The 15,190-nt window shown below is 33.7% G+C and overlaps 3 protein-coding genes across 3 annotated transcripts; all 3 read left to right on the top strand.

Moving 5' to 3' along the window:
* Nucleotides 1-1,495: 1,495 nt before the first annotated feature.
* Nucleotides 1,496-5,018, top strand: LOC133334834 (iduronate 2-sulfatase). Its single transcript, XM_061543149.1, has 3 exons — nucleotides 1,496-1,702; nucleotides 1,766-2,969; nucleotides 4,879-5,018. The coding sequence occupies exons 1-3, from the start codon at nucleotides 1,496-1,498 to the stop codon at nucleotides 5,016-5,018; spliced, it is 1,551 nt and encodes a 516-aa protein (XP_061399133.1).
* Nucleotides 5,019-7,313: 2,295 nt separating this feature from the next.
* Nucleotides 7,314-8,297, top strand: LOC133334833 (ADP-ribose pyrophosphatase, mitochondrial). Its single transcript, XM_061543148.1, has 3 exons — nucleotides 7,314-7,750; nucleotides 7,817-7,953; nucleotides 8,018-8,297. The coding sequence occupies exons 1-3, from the start codon at nucleotides 7,314-7,316 to the stop codon at nucleotides 8,290-8,292; spliced, it is 849 nt and encodes a 282-aa protein (XP_061399132.1). The 3' UTR covers nucleotides 8,293-8,297.
* Nucleotides 8,298-10,208: 1,911 nt separating this feature from the next.
* On the top strand, nucleotides 10,209-15,035 carry LOC133334835 (proliferation-associated protein 2G4). Its single transcript, XM_061543150.1, has 7 exons — nucleotides 10,209-10,296; nucleotides 10,922-11,019; nucleotides 11,076-11,212; nucleotides 11,575-11,737; nucleotides 13,411-13,725; nucleotides 14,077-14,209; nucleotides 14,744-15,035. The coding sequence occupies exons 1-7, from the start codon at nucleotides 10,212-10,214 to the stop codon at nucleotides 14,992-14,994; spliced, it is 1,182 nt and encodes a 393-aa protein (XP_061399134.1). The 5' UTR covers nucleotides 10,209-10,211; the 3' UTR covers nucleotides 14,995-15,035.
* The last annotated feature ends 155 nt before the right edge of the window (nucleotides 15,036-15,190 follow it).

Genomic DNA, 15,190 nt, shown 5'->3' with positions numbered 1-15,190 from the left:
AGCTAAGGGTCTCTCGAAAAATATTCTTTAAAAATCCACGCCTATAGAGCTAAGGGTCTCTCGAAAAATATTCTTTAAAAATCCACGCCTATAGAGCTAAGGGTCTCTCGAAAAATATTCTTTAAAAATCCACGCCTATAGAGCTAAGGGTCTCTCGAAAAATATTCTTTAAAAATCCACGCCTATAGAGCTAAGGGTCTCTCGAAAAATGTTATTTAAAAATCCACGCCTATAGAGCTAAGGGTCCACACCTAAAGAGCTAAGGGTCTCTCGAAAAATATTGTTTAGAAATCCACGCCTATAGAGCTAAGGGTCTCTCGAAAAATATTCTTCTAAAATCCACGCCTAAAGAGCTAAGGGTCTCTCGAAAAATATTGTTTAGAAATCCACGCCTATAGAGCTAAGGGTCTCTCGAAAAATATTGTTTAAAAATCCACGCCTATAGAGCTAAGGGTCTCTCGAAAAATATTGTTTAAAAATCCACGCCTATAGATCTAAGGGTCTCTCGAAAAATATTCTTTTAAAATCCACGCCTATAGATCTAAGGGTCTCTCGAAAAATATTCTTTAAAAATCCACGCCTATAGAGCAAAGGGTCTCTCGAAAAATATTCCTTAAAAATCCACGCCTATAGAGCTAAGGGTCTCTCGAAAAATATTCTTTTAAAATTCACGCCTATAGATCTAAGGGTCTCTCGAAAAATATTCTTTAAAAATCCACGCCTATAGAGCTAAGGGTCTCTCGAAAAATATTCTTTTAAAATCCACGCCTATAGAGCTAAGGGTCTCTCGAAAAATATTCTTTAAAAATCCACGCCTATAGAGCTAAGGGTCTCTCGAAAAATATTCTTTAAAAATCCACGCCTATAGAGCTAAGGGTCTCTCGAAAAATATTCTTTAAAAATCCACGCCTATAGAGCTAAGGGTCTCTCGAAAAATATTTTTTAAAAATCCACGCCTATAGAGCTAAGGGTCTCTCGAAAAATATTTTTTAAAAATCCACGCCTATAGAGCTAAGGGTCTCTCGAAAAATATTTTTTAAAAATCCACGCCTATAGAGCTAAGGGTCTCTCGAAAAATATTCTTTAAAAATCCACACCAAAAATTTTGCGTATTCTAAATTTTATATGTATTCAAACCACTGTTTATTTGCAATCCAGCAATTTACTCTCCTCCCTATACTCCGACATTTGAGTATGAAAGTCAAGCAAATACTTCCGACCTCAAGATCGGACAAAAAAAAAATAAAGCAAAGAATAAACGAGGAGTAAACAGTTTCAGAACAAAAATATGAAAAACAATGATCCCAGAATGCGGCAAAGATGATGTTGCAGACTAATACAAAAAAATATCATAAATTTCATTGCCAATGTCCGACAATGGAGAAATTAAACAATTTAGTTGCATTTGCAAACGGGCATTGAATAAAACCACATTTCGGTGGCGTGGTGATGATCGTCATCGTTTCGGCATCTCATTTTTGTGGTGACATTGAAAATGTTGCCGAGAAATTTTTTACGAAATTTATTCGTCCTCTTCGGTTCAATGTTGGAGATATGTTGTAGCGCACGCCATAATGTTGTAATGGTGATATTTGATGACCTAAGGCCAGCATTGGGGGCTTATGCTGATCCGTTGGCCCAAACACCAAATTTGGATAGATTTGCCAAAGGAAGTTTTCAATTTAGCAGAGCATATAGCCAGGTAAGATAACCTGAGAGTAGCTTCAAATACGCCATTAATATCTTCCCTTTCTAATTACCTTAGCAAGCTTTGTGTGCCCCAAGCCGTAACTCGTTGTTGACCAGTCGCCGTCCAGATACCCTACATCTTTATGATTTCTATAGCTATTGGCGTTCGACAAGTGGGAACTACACCACACTACCTCAATACTTTAAATCCCAGGGTTACCACAGCTATGGCATTGGCAAAATATTCCATCCAGGCATCTCGTCAAATAACAGCGATGATTATCCCCTGAGTTGGTCCGTACCAGTATTCCATCCAAAAACCGAACGTTATATGAATTCACCTGTCTGTCCAGATAAAATGGGAATCCTAAAAAGAAATCTTATCTGCCCGGTGGATTTAAAGACCCAACCACACAAAACATTGCCCGATATAGAATCGGTAAATGAGGCAATACATTTTCTCCAAAAAAGATCCAAAGCAAAGCAGCCCTATTTCCTCGCCTTGGGATTTCATAAGCCACATATAAATTTACGTTTTCCCAAAGAATATATAGAACGCTTTCGGGCGGAGGATTTTCTTAATTACACCAACGACAAATACAAACCCTATGATATGCCCAAAGTTGCCTGGAATCCATATACCGACATACGAAAACGAGATGATGTCAAACGTTGGCACACTCCATTTCCCTATGGACCCATAAAAAAGATGCCAAGTGCCAAAATCCGACAGGCCTATTATGCTGCAGTCTCATATGTGGATGATCTGTTTGGTAAATTTATGATGGAGGTGGATCTCAAGAATACCATTGTCGTGGTGACAAGTGATCATGGTTGGTCATTAGGAGAACATGCCGAATGGGCAAAATATAGTAATTTTGAAGTAGCCCTAAGGGTCCCATTACTAATAAGATCGCCGGACTTTGCTGCCATACAAAACCAAGTTATACATCAGTGTACGGAGTTATTGGATATATTTCCCACCTTGGTGGAATTGGCTCATTTACCGGCGATTCCTAAATGTCAAGCTGGGGCGGCTCAACAACTTACGTGCACCCAGGGAAAATCGTTATTGCCCCTAATGAAGGAGGATCCCATAGTGGGGGATAAAGAATTTCATGCCCTGAGCCAATATCCCCGTCCCGGAAAAATGCCAACACAACATCCCAACAGTGATAAACCAAAATTGAAAAATATCAAAATAATGGGTTATACATTGAGAACCATAAAATTTCGTTATACTCTATGGGTGGATTTTAAGCCAACGAATTTTTCAAAAGGTATGTAACTACGAAAAATGGAAAAAAAATCATTATTTAGATCTTTTTAAAATATCCAAGAAATTTCCCCAAAATATATAACGAAAAATCCGGATTGCTCAAAAATAATAAAAATCAACGCCCAAAATACCCCAATTTTTTTTTTATAAATCTTCTTTCAAAATCGACATCTATATTTGATATGGTCCCTCAAAAATCTAATTAAAAAATACACGCCTATATCAGATAAAAAGAAAAAATCATCTTTTAAAATCTACGCCTATATCTTTTTTAGAAATCCATGCCTATACATTATATAGTCCCAAAAAAAAATATTTACAAATTCATGTCATGGCCTATTCTATTTTACCAACATTCGATATTGTTTAATTTTCTTTTGTTATTGTAAAAACAACAAAACAAACAAATGAAATTGTTGTAAAATAAACAATGTCGAATGTTGTTAAAAAGTTACAGAATAGACCTACTGATACGATCCCTCAAAAAATTTTATTTAAAAAATCCAAGCCTACATATGTTTGATATGACCCCTCAAAAAATCTTGTTTAGAAATCCAAGCCTATGTCTGAAATGGACACTCAAAAAATCTTATTTAAAAATCCATGCCTATATCCGAAATAGTCTCTCAAAAAAATATTTTATAAGAATTCACATCGATATGGACCCTCAATTAAATCTTCATTGAAAATCCACGCCTATATCAGATATGGTCACTCAAAAAATCTTCTATAAAAATCCATGTCTATATTTGGATTTTTATATATGTATCTGTTATGGTCCCTCAAACAACATTCAAAATCCACGCATATATCTGATATGATCCCCCAAAAAGTCTATAACTGATATGATCCCTCAAAAACTCTCCATTAAAAATACAGCTTATAACTGATATGATCCCTCAAAAAATCTCCATTAAAAATCCACGTCTATAACTGATAAGGTCCCTAAAAAAATCTCCATTAAAAATCCACGCCTATAACTGATAAGGCCCCTCAAAAAGCATCATTAAAAACCCACCCCTGCATCACATGTGGTCCCTCAAAAAAATCATCTCTAACAATTTACGTCCTCTTAAAATAAATTTTTATTAAAATAACACACCTCTCCACGTCAAAAATTTTGAATGTCCATCAAGAAAAAAAAAATATTCATTAAAAATCTAAGTTTATGGTCTCCCAAAAAATTTCCTGAAAATCCAGGTATAAAGCTCTCTGATGGTCCTTCAGCAAATATATATTTTAAATCGAATGCTTTTGGTTCTTAAGAAATACACATCGTTGATTCTGATGATCTGAAGACCCCTAAAACAAATATTCTTTAGAAGTTCAAGTGGTTGGTTCTGAAGGTCCCTTATAGCCTAGACAGACGACAGCCTTAATTTGCATTAACAGCCTTAATTCAAATTAATTTGTACATTATCCTCATTTTAATGTGTTGTTAATGCACAAAATCAAACTGAATTTATACTGAATTAGGCAATTTCAATATGGCAATGCTGTCGAAAATAAATTAATTGTTGTCAAATTTGTTTACGTTTACGAAAATAAAAATTAGAAATAAAGGCAAAATTCAAAATTTCTTCAAATTTGGACCTGTTTTATCTTCATTATAGCTGTTAGTTTTCCTTCCTGTCATGTATCAATTTCAAAAAGATGTAATCCTAAAAAATATTGTAAACAAATGTCAATATTTTCTTCCTACACACAGACAAACAATAGTTTTGAAACAAAAAACTGGTTCATAAATGCAGAAACTCTCGTCTGTCAGGGGTAAATTTTAATTCAAATTAAGAACTTTTTAATGCAAATTAAGGCTGTCGTCTGTCTATGGTATTAAAATCCAATATATGGTAGTGCTGGTCACAAGAAATGCTGTGTTTAATTATTATTTTTTTCTTTTTATCTCGTAGATTGGTCCATCATTTATGGCGAAGAGCTATATGATCATCGTCTTAACAATTTGGAAGAAGTGAATTTAGCCAAATGGCCACAATTTAATGATATACGTCTGGAGCTCAAAGAGAAATTAATTCAAGCTGTTACCAAATAATAGAGATGTACCAACCATTAACGACGACAACAGCAACAACAAAAACAGCAATAACCAACACAAAAAAACACCAGCAACAGTTATAAAGTGTTAAGCAGAGCAGAGCAGGCATACACATATCGTATTAAATTTATGGTTTATAGTAAAACATTTGCTTTTTAACAATAAAAAAACAACAACAACAACGAAATTAAATAAAACTATGTTGTCTACTGAACGTCTAGTGGAATGAAGTAAACACCACGGACCAGATAATTTTCTGAATGAATGAACAAGCTTTGATGATGATGATGATGATGACGGCGGTGGTGGTGGTAGTGGTAGTAACGACAACATTAACCAAAAACTACAAAAAATAGAAACTAAAAATAAAATTCATTCATTTGTGCAACAACATTATTGTTGCTGTTGCTGCTATTCGTTTTCTTCATCTTTAGCATTTTCATCTTTTCTTCGTGGCGACGTCGACTCTATGGGTAAAAGTGCAGTCGAGTAACGCATATTACTATTTTAATGTAGTTGTTGTTGCTGCTGTTGCCAACTTACAGTCTTATGGTAAGACAAGATTTAAAACTAGTTTCAGTTCACAAAACCAAAAAAAAAAAATTAAAACAAAAATAGTCATACATAAACGCTAGAAACTACAGACGCTGTTAGGTACGATTTTAGTCATTAAGAAAAATGTGGGATTTTTGTTTGTGGAGCTTTGCTTGGCGTAGCTGGAAACATACACATGTCTGTATATACCTACCTATGAATATTATTTCATTCAAGACGAATGTTGAAAAATTATTTGTGGAAAAAATTTCACTTAATTAAGTTAAAAACAAATACAATTTTATTTATTTGCAAAACAAATTTAGAAGACTAACTGTATGATGAAGAGTAATACGATCGCTGCAATGAAGCCCATTTGTAGATCCATCTGTAAACAGAACAATATGTCTTTAAAAAATCAAACCCTTTAGCTCTAATGATGCCTCAATATAAAATTCAGGCAATGATGTCTCACAAATAACCGTTAACTAGTGAAAATAGTTCGAATTTTTAATACTCTTTACCAATATAACAAAAATTGATCGGGGACTATGTCATGGTACATTGCTGCCATAAGAAAATGAAATACCAAACTATAGGCGCTTAGATTAGAAAATCGGCTAAAATGCCAAATGGAATTTACACTAAATAATGGCCCAATTCAGATAATGTGAGGTAATCATATTTCCCAAAATGCCAAATTACAGTCAATTAAGTTGCAAAACTAATCCATACTCCCCAAAATACCCACATTTGGGAGATACTGTTATATGGGGGCTTTGTCTTGATTTCATGTATATACTTTATGGGATTTCCGATGTATATTCCGAGGAGTTGCAAACGGCGAAGGGTAAACAAATCCACACCAATATAGGTATGTTAATGATGTCTCAAAAATTTCCCTTTCTTAAAAATCCCCGTCTAAATCACGGTCCACGTTTATATTCTTTAAAAATCCACGATTATGGCTCAAATGTTCTTCAAAAAATATTTTTCAAATGGGTTTCATTTGCGGCTCTGATTAAAAACGTTCTTTTTTATTCCAGATTTTTGATTCTGATGGCCCCTCCAAAATATTAGTTAAAAATTCACATTTTTGGGTCTGGTTTCTGTATTTGAAATAAGCCTGCATTTAAGCGAAATAATTCAATATGTAAAAAATTCTTCAAATCATTTAAAATTATTAAGAATTTAATTAATTTTATACAATGCTATCAATGCACTTTGAATGCTGAACGTTTGGCTTTATAAAATCGAAAAAGAAGAAGAAGAAGCATTTATTTTGCAAGCAAATAATTTTATTCAGTTCGTCCTCGGACGGCTCACAAGAAAGACATAAAAAAATTTTAAATGAGTACTACACGCCCACGGGCTTAAAAATAGATTTTTACAAAATGGCGGTTGTTAAGCGTTCGCTTAACTAACACGTGTGTTTTTAAATACGGATAACCTATAAATTACGAGTCGTTCAACAAAATCCAAACAGCTGCGCATGAAATTTTTAATTTTCGTAAATTTAATAGCAAAAGAAGATGCTTTTCGCTACTTGTGACTCCTTCACAGTAGAAGAGTTCACTGATACACAAGGCTTAGAAAGTCTGAACATTGTGGTCAAATTCTTAAAGAAGATCGAAGTCAACCTGCAAAACACAAACCACCATCTATGGATCAAATTCGTAGCAAAGCTACATACGGATACATGGCACTAAACCTTCTATCCCTATAGAAAGTGGGCCAACCAAATAATTTTATTGAATCATGTCCAAAACGAATACATTACTCACAGCAATGATTTTACATACAACCTGCCGTAATAATATTTATCCACGAAGTGATGTGAAACGTTTTACCGTTCCGGATAATTGTGTTCCATGGAATGTGCCATTGGATTATAAACCACCAACATATACGTCCGCCCATATACTTGCCGGTCAAGTATGGGCAGATCCCGATATAAAAGATTCACAATTTAAACCTAAATGGAATTCGTTAGATGGCAATGTAAATCGTGTATCCTTTCAAGGTGCATATGCTATAGACGATCAGGGATATCCTCTTAATCCTATGGGTCGAACGGGTTTAAAGGGACGTGGCGTATTGGGTAGATGGGGACCAAATCATGCTGCTGATCCAATTGTTACTCGCTGGAAACGTGATGCGGAGGGCAGTGTTTTAAAACATGAGGACACTAAGAAGTTTGTGGGATGGTCAATACTGCGATTTTTTTAAATATTTACTTATATTGTATTTTTATTTTGCAGGAATATTTTACAAATGGTTGCCATACAAAGACGTGACAATGGTATGTGGGCCATACCCGGTGGCATGGTAGATCCTGGTGAAAAAGTATCCACCACATTGCGGCGAGAATTTATGGAAGAAGCATTGGATAGTTTTAGTGAGTTTTGTTCTCGATCATATTTCAATTTAATATTTCTAATAACATTTTTTTCTAATTTTAGAGGATAAACAAATGATTGAAGATTTTTTTGCCCAAGGCGTCGAGGTCTATAAAGGTTATGTTGATGATTATCGTAATACAGATAATGCCTGGATGGAAACGGTAGCCTATAATTTTCAGGACGAGTCGGGAACACAAGTAGGTAAACTACAGTTATCGGCAGGTGATGATGCTGCAAAAGTTCAATGGATGGATTTGAATAGAAATAAAGAATTGCATGCAAACCATTCGTGGATAATTGAAAAAGTCATTAAATTATTAAATGCTCATTGGTAGACAAACATTTGTTGTGTGATTATTTAATTCCAAAATTCTTAAATTAAAGAATTGAATTGCATTTAAATTTTCTTGAGATGACCAAATCCTTAAATGGGCTACAAAACTCAGATGGTTATCGAACAGTTATACAGATTACATTTCCTTCAAAACTTTTTCCGATGGTGTGAAAGACTGTCTACAAAAATCTATAATAACAAATTCAATTGGAAATTGTGGCCAACATGTTTAAAATTCCATTATATGTTGCGGTAGCCTTATGTGGGGGCTATAAATACAGGGTCAACGATATGTATTGACATTTTTGTGGGAAAATATATCTGTATATACATTATGTGGTCTCCGACGAATATTTCGAGGTGCTAAAAAGAGCATTCTGTTTTTAACTGCACATCGAATTGTTTTAACCTCTTTATTCTTGGTGTTTTAAATAGGATACAATGTTTTGATACAGTACCCATATAACAATACCACTCAAGATTATGCATACTTATAATTTAAGGTATTTTTATGGTCCTTGCCGCATATTCCAACCGTAATGTTTATAATTGTAACGCGTTATTTTATAGATATATGTAATTTAATGGTTCTCGCCTCATTTTTCAAGCCATATGGCTACAAGTGGTAATTCTGATTTAGACAAATGTCTTGAAAAACTTCATTTTATTATTTTTTTATTTCAATATATTTTTAAGGTCCTAGACGAAATGTTAGTAATTTTGCCCCAATTCCAACACTGGACCATAAAAAGTAAACCTTCGAAATCATATTTCTTGGGAGGCATGTATTGTTTTGCAAACAGGACCTCAATAATTTCACATTTGTGTTGGTCGGAATTGAAACCAATTAGAGTACGTACCTACGACAAATTTGAAGGCCTCTGTGTCGGGAAATGTGGACATCGCTACATTTAGGGCCCCAAAAAGTACTTGCGGAATTCTTTCCAAAAAATGTCACCACTGAGCCTTAAGTTTGCTTTAGACCCCATTCGAAATATTAGCTGTGTGGATATAGTTATAATTTCTGTAAATATATCGTAATAAAATATTTTAGTATTTTTTCTAGAATACATTGAAACGATATTTACCTTGTTTCAATTCAATTCCATGCATTTGCAGTATAATATTTTGTTCGCAAACACAACTTTGAATCTCAAGGACTTTCCACAATTATTATTTCTCGTAAATTATTTGTTTTAAAATTTGTGAAAACCCCGATTTGCCACACATCTTCATAGTAGATACACCCTTGCCAATTTTTGTTCTTCTGAACACTTCCTATATAATAATTAGGGATATTAAATTTATTTCATTTAGTTGTTCAATGTGAAATTTTTGAGGTTATTTTCATCACGAATATCCATATGATTTGCATTTTTTAATCGGGAACAAGTCTAGTTTAGTCGCGGATCGTTTTGAGACTTTTATCACATGTAGGCCTTGGGGCCCCGATTACAATTGTATCCTTTTTTCTTGCGGAAATCGGTGTTTCAAACTTACATTAGTGCTACATACAATAACAATTTTCTATGTGGTTGTTGTAGTTTTGTAGTTACCTTGTATTATTGTACCATGCTTACAAACTAAACTACTATATAATGTGGCTATTCTAATGCAACAAATCCATTCTGCTTACATTCAAAACATATCGAAAAAAAGGATTCGATTGAGCACAGAGAACTAAATGAACCAAACGATCTAAATAACTATCCCAACCGTAATCATATCACAGTGAACGAGTTATCATCTTACAGTGGATGGTAGAACGAGTAATCGTTCCGGAACGACACAGCTCTACAGTTGGTAGCCCTGCAACTGTGTATTTGGTATTGGGTGCACGCAAAGATTATTTGTGTTATTTTAATTTTTTAACCAGCAACAAGACCCTTTGTGAATATTTGTGATTAAAAAATCTGAAAGATGGCTGAAATTGAAAAAGAAGAGAAGACCATTGCTGAGGATTTGGTTGTTACCAAATACAAATTGGCGGGCGAAATTGTAAACAGTAAGTAATCGTGTGAGGGCAAATACATATCCAGGATAATGCTAATCAAAACCAAGAAAAAAAGTTCCGCGGTGGCCAACAAAAACTATGGTCATACATACCAGCGCCAAAGATGCTAAATGTGCTTGCATGATTCTTTGCGATTACATTACGCTTATGCTAAAAAAAAATGTTTCGACGTCGTCTTCGCATTGTGTGCTGTAGTGAAAGCGAAAGCCACGCGGCGCTTCTGCCGTTAGATGAAATGAAACATAACCTTAATAATTGTAATAAGGCGGTCTGTTGTTGTAGTGTTGTAGCCTGCCCTGTCGGTGCCTTTGCGTGTGGTCAAACGTTTTAAAAAAAAAAAAATAATTCAAATTTAAACAGGATTTTTGTGGATGTTCTATCCCTTAAAATTGTAAGCAATTGCTGTTCTTTGTTAGCGCGAGATACTATCGGCATTTCGAGAAAATAAAATGCTACGTACATTCATTTAACGTGGCTTGGTTTGGTTGTTGTGTTGTGCTTTGTTTGCCTACCATAGCAAACTGCACTGCCACGCAATAGCAGTTATTGTTAATGAACTGATAATCTGGTTATTGACTGGTAATTAAAATTTGAAAATCTTTTTTGTTTTCTTTAGGAACATTAAAGGCTGTCATTGATCTCTGTGTAGCCGGTGCATCTGTAAGAGATATTTGCACAAAGTCTGATAATCTTCTTACCGAAGAAACAAGCAAGGTATTGTTGATATTTTGCAACATGAAACATTGTACTTATTTGAATTTTACTATTAGGTCTACAAAAAAGAAAAGGATCTGAAAAAAGGTATTGCATTCCCCACCTGCCTCTCTGTTAATAATTGTGTATGCCACTTTTCTCCGTCCAAAAATGATCCCGATTATGAATTGAAGGATGGTGATGTTGTCAAAATGTAAGTAAATTTTTCTACTAGTAAATTAGGGGGTTTTAATTTACATATAAATATTTTTTTTTAATAAAACCATATTGTGTTTCTAAACAATATTTCAAAGTCTAAGTTGACGAAAAGAATTTTAAAAGAGATATCCATCCGAACCGCTTCAAACTCTAGCCCATAATATTTAAGTTAATATTTTCCATGGACTTCCGCAGAAGAACATAATAATATTGTAAAAAATATTCGCGATCGGGCATCAAATTAAGCCCAATATTCTTTTTTAAAATCAAATCAAAAAATATCAATAGTTGAATTTAATAAGAATAAATGATTGATTATAAATCTCATTTTAATATTTTATTTATAAAATTTTTTAGTGATTTGGGTGCCCATATTGATGGCTTCATTGCTGTTGCAGCTCATACAGTCATTGTTGGAGCTTCGGCTGAAAACAAAGTTACAGGACGTAAAGCTGATGTTACTTTGGCTGCCTACTGGGCCGTTCAAGCTGCCTTAAGGCTTCTTAAATCTGGAAATAATGTAAGTTTAATATAAATAACCTTAATTTATTTTTTTTAAATTGTGAGTTTTCTTTCTGTTCAGCATTTAATTACTCTAGCGAAAATAATATCACATTTTAGAAATAAGAATATGTCTTCGTTAGGATATTTTTAAATGCGCCGATTTCCTTAAGGCAAAACACAAACAAATTTTATTTTTTTTCGACATACATTTTATTAACACATTCACAGACGTGGCTTTAATCCTATAGTATTCATTTTCACATTGATGAAAAATGACGTGAATGCTATAGCATTCAACTTTTAAATTTTTATTTATTTTTTTTTTCGTTTCGTGCTTATCTGATAACATTTCGGCTATTTTTGCGTCCGCTATGGGTTTATTTAAACTATAATTTTAAAAATTAATAGAATAGAATATTTTGTAAATAGTTTAATGGGACAAAAAATTCTTGAGCTATATATAAAATTAGAACCGGTTTAGTTGTTTGTACGTAGATTTAAACTGGAGAAGCGTTTTAGTCGCAATGTCATAATTAAATACGTTTCCCACTGTAGCTCGAAAATCAGATCAATCAAAATCAAAGATAGATGTTGATTATACATGCTAGTTTGGTATAGTTTACCCGATTTAAAATATTCATCCCCAAAAAATATATATTTTCAAGATTCGTTCTCTCTGGGATATAGCGATTTTTTTATTTCGAACAATGAAACAATATTATTTTCTTTTCATTTTCCACATCCACAATTGCAAGCAACGGATTGTTTTCAATCACACAAACCATTGGAAACATCTCAACACTTGCATACAACAATAAAGCCTGTTGATATTAAAACGACCTTTTTACATTAAAAAAGGCCATCAATGAAGTTGGCTATAATTTAATTATAATTTTATATGGAATGTTATTTTTTTTTGCAAGCAACGGATTGTTACCAATAGCCTTACCATTGTTAACATCTCAACACTTGCATATATTAATAAATTTATTCCATTGTTGCATACTGTAGCATTTTTTGTAAATTTAATAAAATTGTTACTTTGAAAGATGGAAACAAATATTTGATTGTGCATTTCTTAGTTCACATTGTAACTGCTCCTCTTTTTGCAAGCAACGGATTGTTAACAATTGCTCTACCTTTGTTAACATCTCAACACTTGCATAGATCAACACTATTTCCGTTATAGCATACTGCAACTTGTTTCGATTTTCTGAAAATTGTTGCTTTGAAAAATGGATACAAATTTACTTGATGTAACAAAATGGATAGTATAGCTTAGATTTGCAAGCAACGGATTGTTTTTAATTTATAACATCTATTGAAAACATCTCAACACTTGCATAGAAAAAAAATAAGCAATTTGAAAGAAATAAGACAAAAGGGTGTGTAAAACGAAATGTCTTCCTTTCGAATGGATACACATTAGCTACCATTATTACCTATGAGGTTTTATAGGTCCGAAAACGTTTTATGCAAATATATAGCTAAATAGGTAATAGCAATGACCAATGAAGAAGTGTATTATTGTTAACATACCGTATCATGCATAATATTGATTATTTCTAAAATTTCGAATCCCTTCTTCATCTTATCGCTAGTTCATTGATTGTTGTGTCACTCAAACCCCTTAGATTATACTCAATGCAAATCAATATTTGATTTTACCTATCTTTTATTTTTCTATAGAACTATGCCATTACCGATGCCGTACAACAAATCAGTGAATCATACAAGTGCAAACCCATTGAGGGTATGCTCAGTCATGAATTGAAACAATTCAAAATCGATGGTGAAAAGACTATCATTCAAAATCCAAGCGAGGCTCAACGCAAGGAACATGAAAAGTGCACTTTTGAAACCCACGAAGTTTATGCCATCGATGTTATTGTTAGCACGGGTGAAGGTATCGGCCGGGAAAAGGATACCAAGGTGTCAATTTACAAGAAGACCGATGAAAACTATATGCTTAAATTGAAAACATCTCGTGCTCTTTTGGCTGAGGTAAGAAAATCTAATACAAAAAAATTAATAAAAATACCAATATCCTTATGTCAATGATTAAAAACTAGCGCTTGAGGGTAGGATGCCGATAAAATACCAAAAGAAATACAAAGGTTTCTGTCCTCTGTGTTTTGGACACTGAAATCTTTTCCCTTTGTTTATTTGCCTTCGATATGGGCCCAAACAAAGTGGCGTATTTTTTCGGTGTGCAATTGGCTGAAACCCAGAGATTGTAAGATTATGAGATCTGAGACATAACAAACATACAAATATGATTTTATCTTTTATTTTTTATTGTTTATTAACATATTGTTGTTTTCGTTTTTTTTATTTAACTTCTCCCTTAATTAGGTTAAAACGAAATACGGTAACATGCCCTTCAATATTCGCGGTTTCGACGAGGAAACCAAAGCACGCATGGGTGTTGTTGAATGTATGTCACACAAGATGATTGAACCCTTCCAAGTTTTGTACGAAAAGCCAAGTAAGTACACTTTTTGTATTGGAATTTCAAATTAGTTTTTAGATCTGCGGGGATTAATTCCGTATTTGTGCACCCTTTCAATTGCCTTTGCGGCCAGACACCCTGCTATAGAAAATAATTTTATAATTATTTTTGCTGGGAAATCTATTGAATTGGTTCCACAATTCGAATTCAATTGAAGTTTCTTAACAAAAACAAAAAATAAAAAAGTATTTTAATGGACATAAGTTATAAGATATCTGAAAATAGCAATCTAAATATAACTTTGATTTTTATTTGTTTTACTTACTACTGGCATTAATATGCGAGGCTTAATTCCGTATTTGTGCACAAATCAATTGCCTTTGCGGCCAGACACCTTGCTAGAGTAAATTTTCTAATAAGAAATCTGTCGAATTGGTAATCAATTTTTCGAGTTCGATTGAAGTTTCTAGTTATATACAAGAATATATATAAATGTTTATATAGGTGTAAACAAATATATAAAACCCACTTACTAAACATTCCTTCTATTCTTCCCCTCATTTTTTACAGGCGAATATGTGGCCCAGTTCAAACACACAGTTTTGCTGATGCCCAACGGTGTTAACTTGGTCACTGGTATACCTTTTGCCACAGAGAACTTTGTTAGTGAACATAGCATAGCGCAACCCGAACTTAAAGAACTTGTTGCCACTCCCTTACAACCCACTAAAAAGGGTAAAGGCCATGCTAAGAAAAAAGCTGCCCCTGCTGGAACAGATGCTGCCGCTAACGCACCAGCTGCCGTAGAGACCAAGGCCTGAAATGATTCAAATCGTCGTATTACTACTGCCTTTTGCAATGTGAACTTTTAGAGAACATCAAACAACTATCAACATTCAATCCCCAAAATAAAATAAAAAATTCAGCAATCAATACACATTCAACAAGAAAAATATTTACCAAAACAAAAAAAAAGTATTCTCCATGTTCTACAGGCCCTATAACCTAAGGAGAATA

The sequence above is a fragment of the Musca vetustissima genome, unplaced genomic scaffold (genome assembly GCF_032173495.1).
Source record: "Musca vetustissima isolate MV318-11 ecotype Yass unplaced genomic scaffold, APGP_CSIRO_Mvet_v1 utg57879, whole genome shotgun sequence".
NCBI classification, from domain to species: Eukaryota; Metazoa; Arthropoda; class Insecta; order Diptera; family Muscidae; genus Musca; species Musca vetustissima.
This window is presented reverse-complemented; position numbering and strand designations above follow the sequence as displayed.

Coding starts and splice junctions, on each gene's coding strand:
- LOC133334834 (XM_061543149.1), top strand. CDS start 1,496: ATGTTGCCGAGAAATTTTTTACGAAATTTATTCGTCCTCTTCGGTTCA. Junction 1,703..1,765: donor TTAGCAGAGCATATAGCCAG/GTAAGATAACCT, acceptor TAATTACCTTAG/CAAGCTTTGTGTGCCCCAAG. Junction 2,970..4,878: donor GCCAACGAATTTTTCAAAAG/GTATGTAACTAC, acceptor TTTATCTCGTAG/ATTGGTCCATCATTTATGGC.
- LOC133334833 (XM_061543148.1), top strand. CDS start 7,314: ATGTCCAAAACGAATACATTACTCACAGCAATGATTTTACATACAACC. Junction 7,751..7,816: donor AAACATGAGGACACTAAGAA/GTTTGTGGGATG, acceptor TTTATTTTGCAG/GAATATTTTACAAATGGTTG. Junction 7,954..8,017: donor AGAAGCATTGGATAGTTTTA/GTGAGTTTTGTT, acceptor TTCTAATTTTAG/AGGATAAACAAATGATTGAA.
- LOC133334835 (XM_061543150.1), top strand. CDS start 10,212: ATGGCTGAAATTGAAAAAGAAGAGAAGACCATTGCTGAGGATTTGGTT. Junction 10,297..10,921: donor GGCGGGCGAAATTGTAAACA/GTAAGTAATCGT, acceptor TGTTTTCTTTAG/GAACATTAAAGGCTGTCATT. Junction 11,020..11,075: donor TTACCGAAGAAACAAGCAAG/GTATTGTTGATA, acceptor TTTTACTATTAG/GTCTACAAAAAAGAAAAGGA.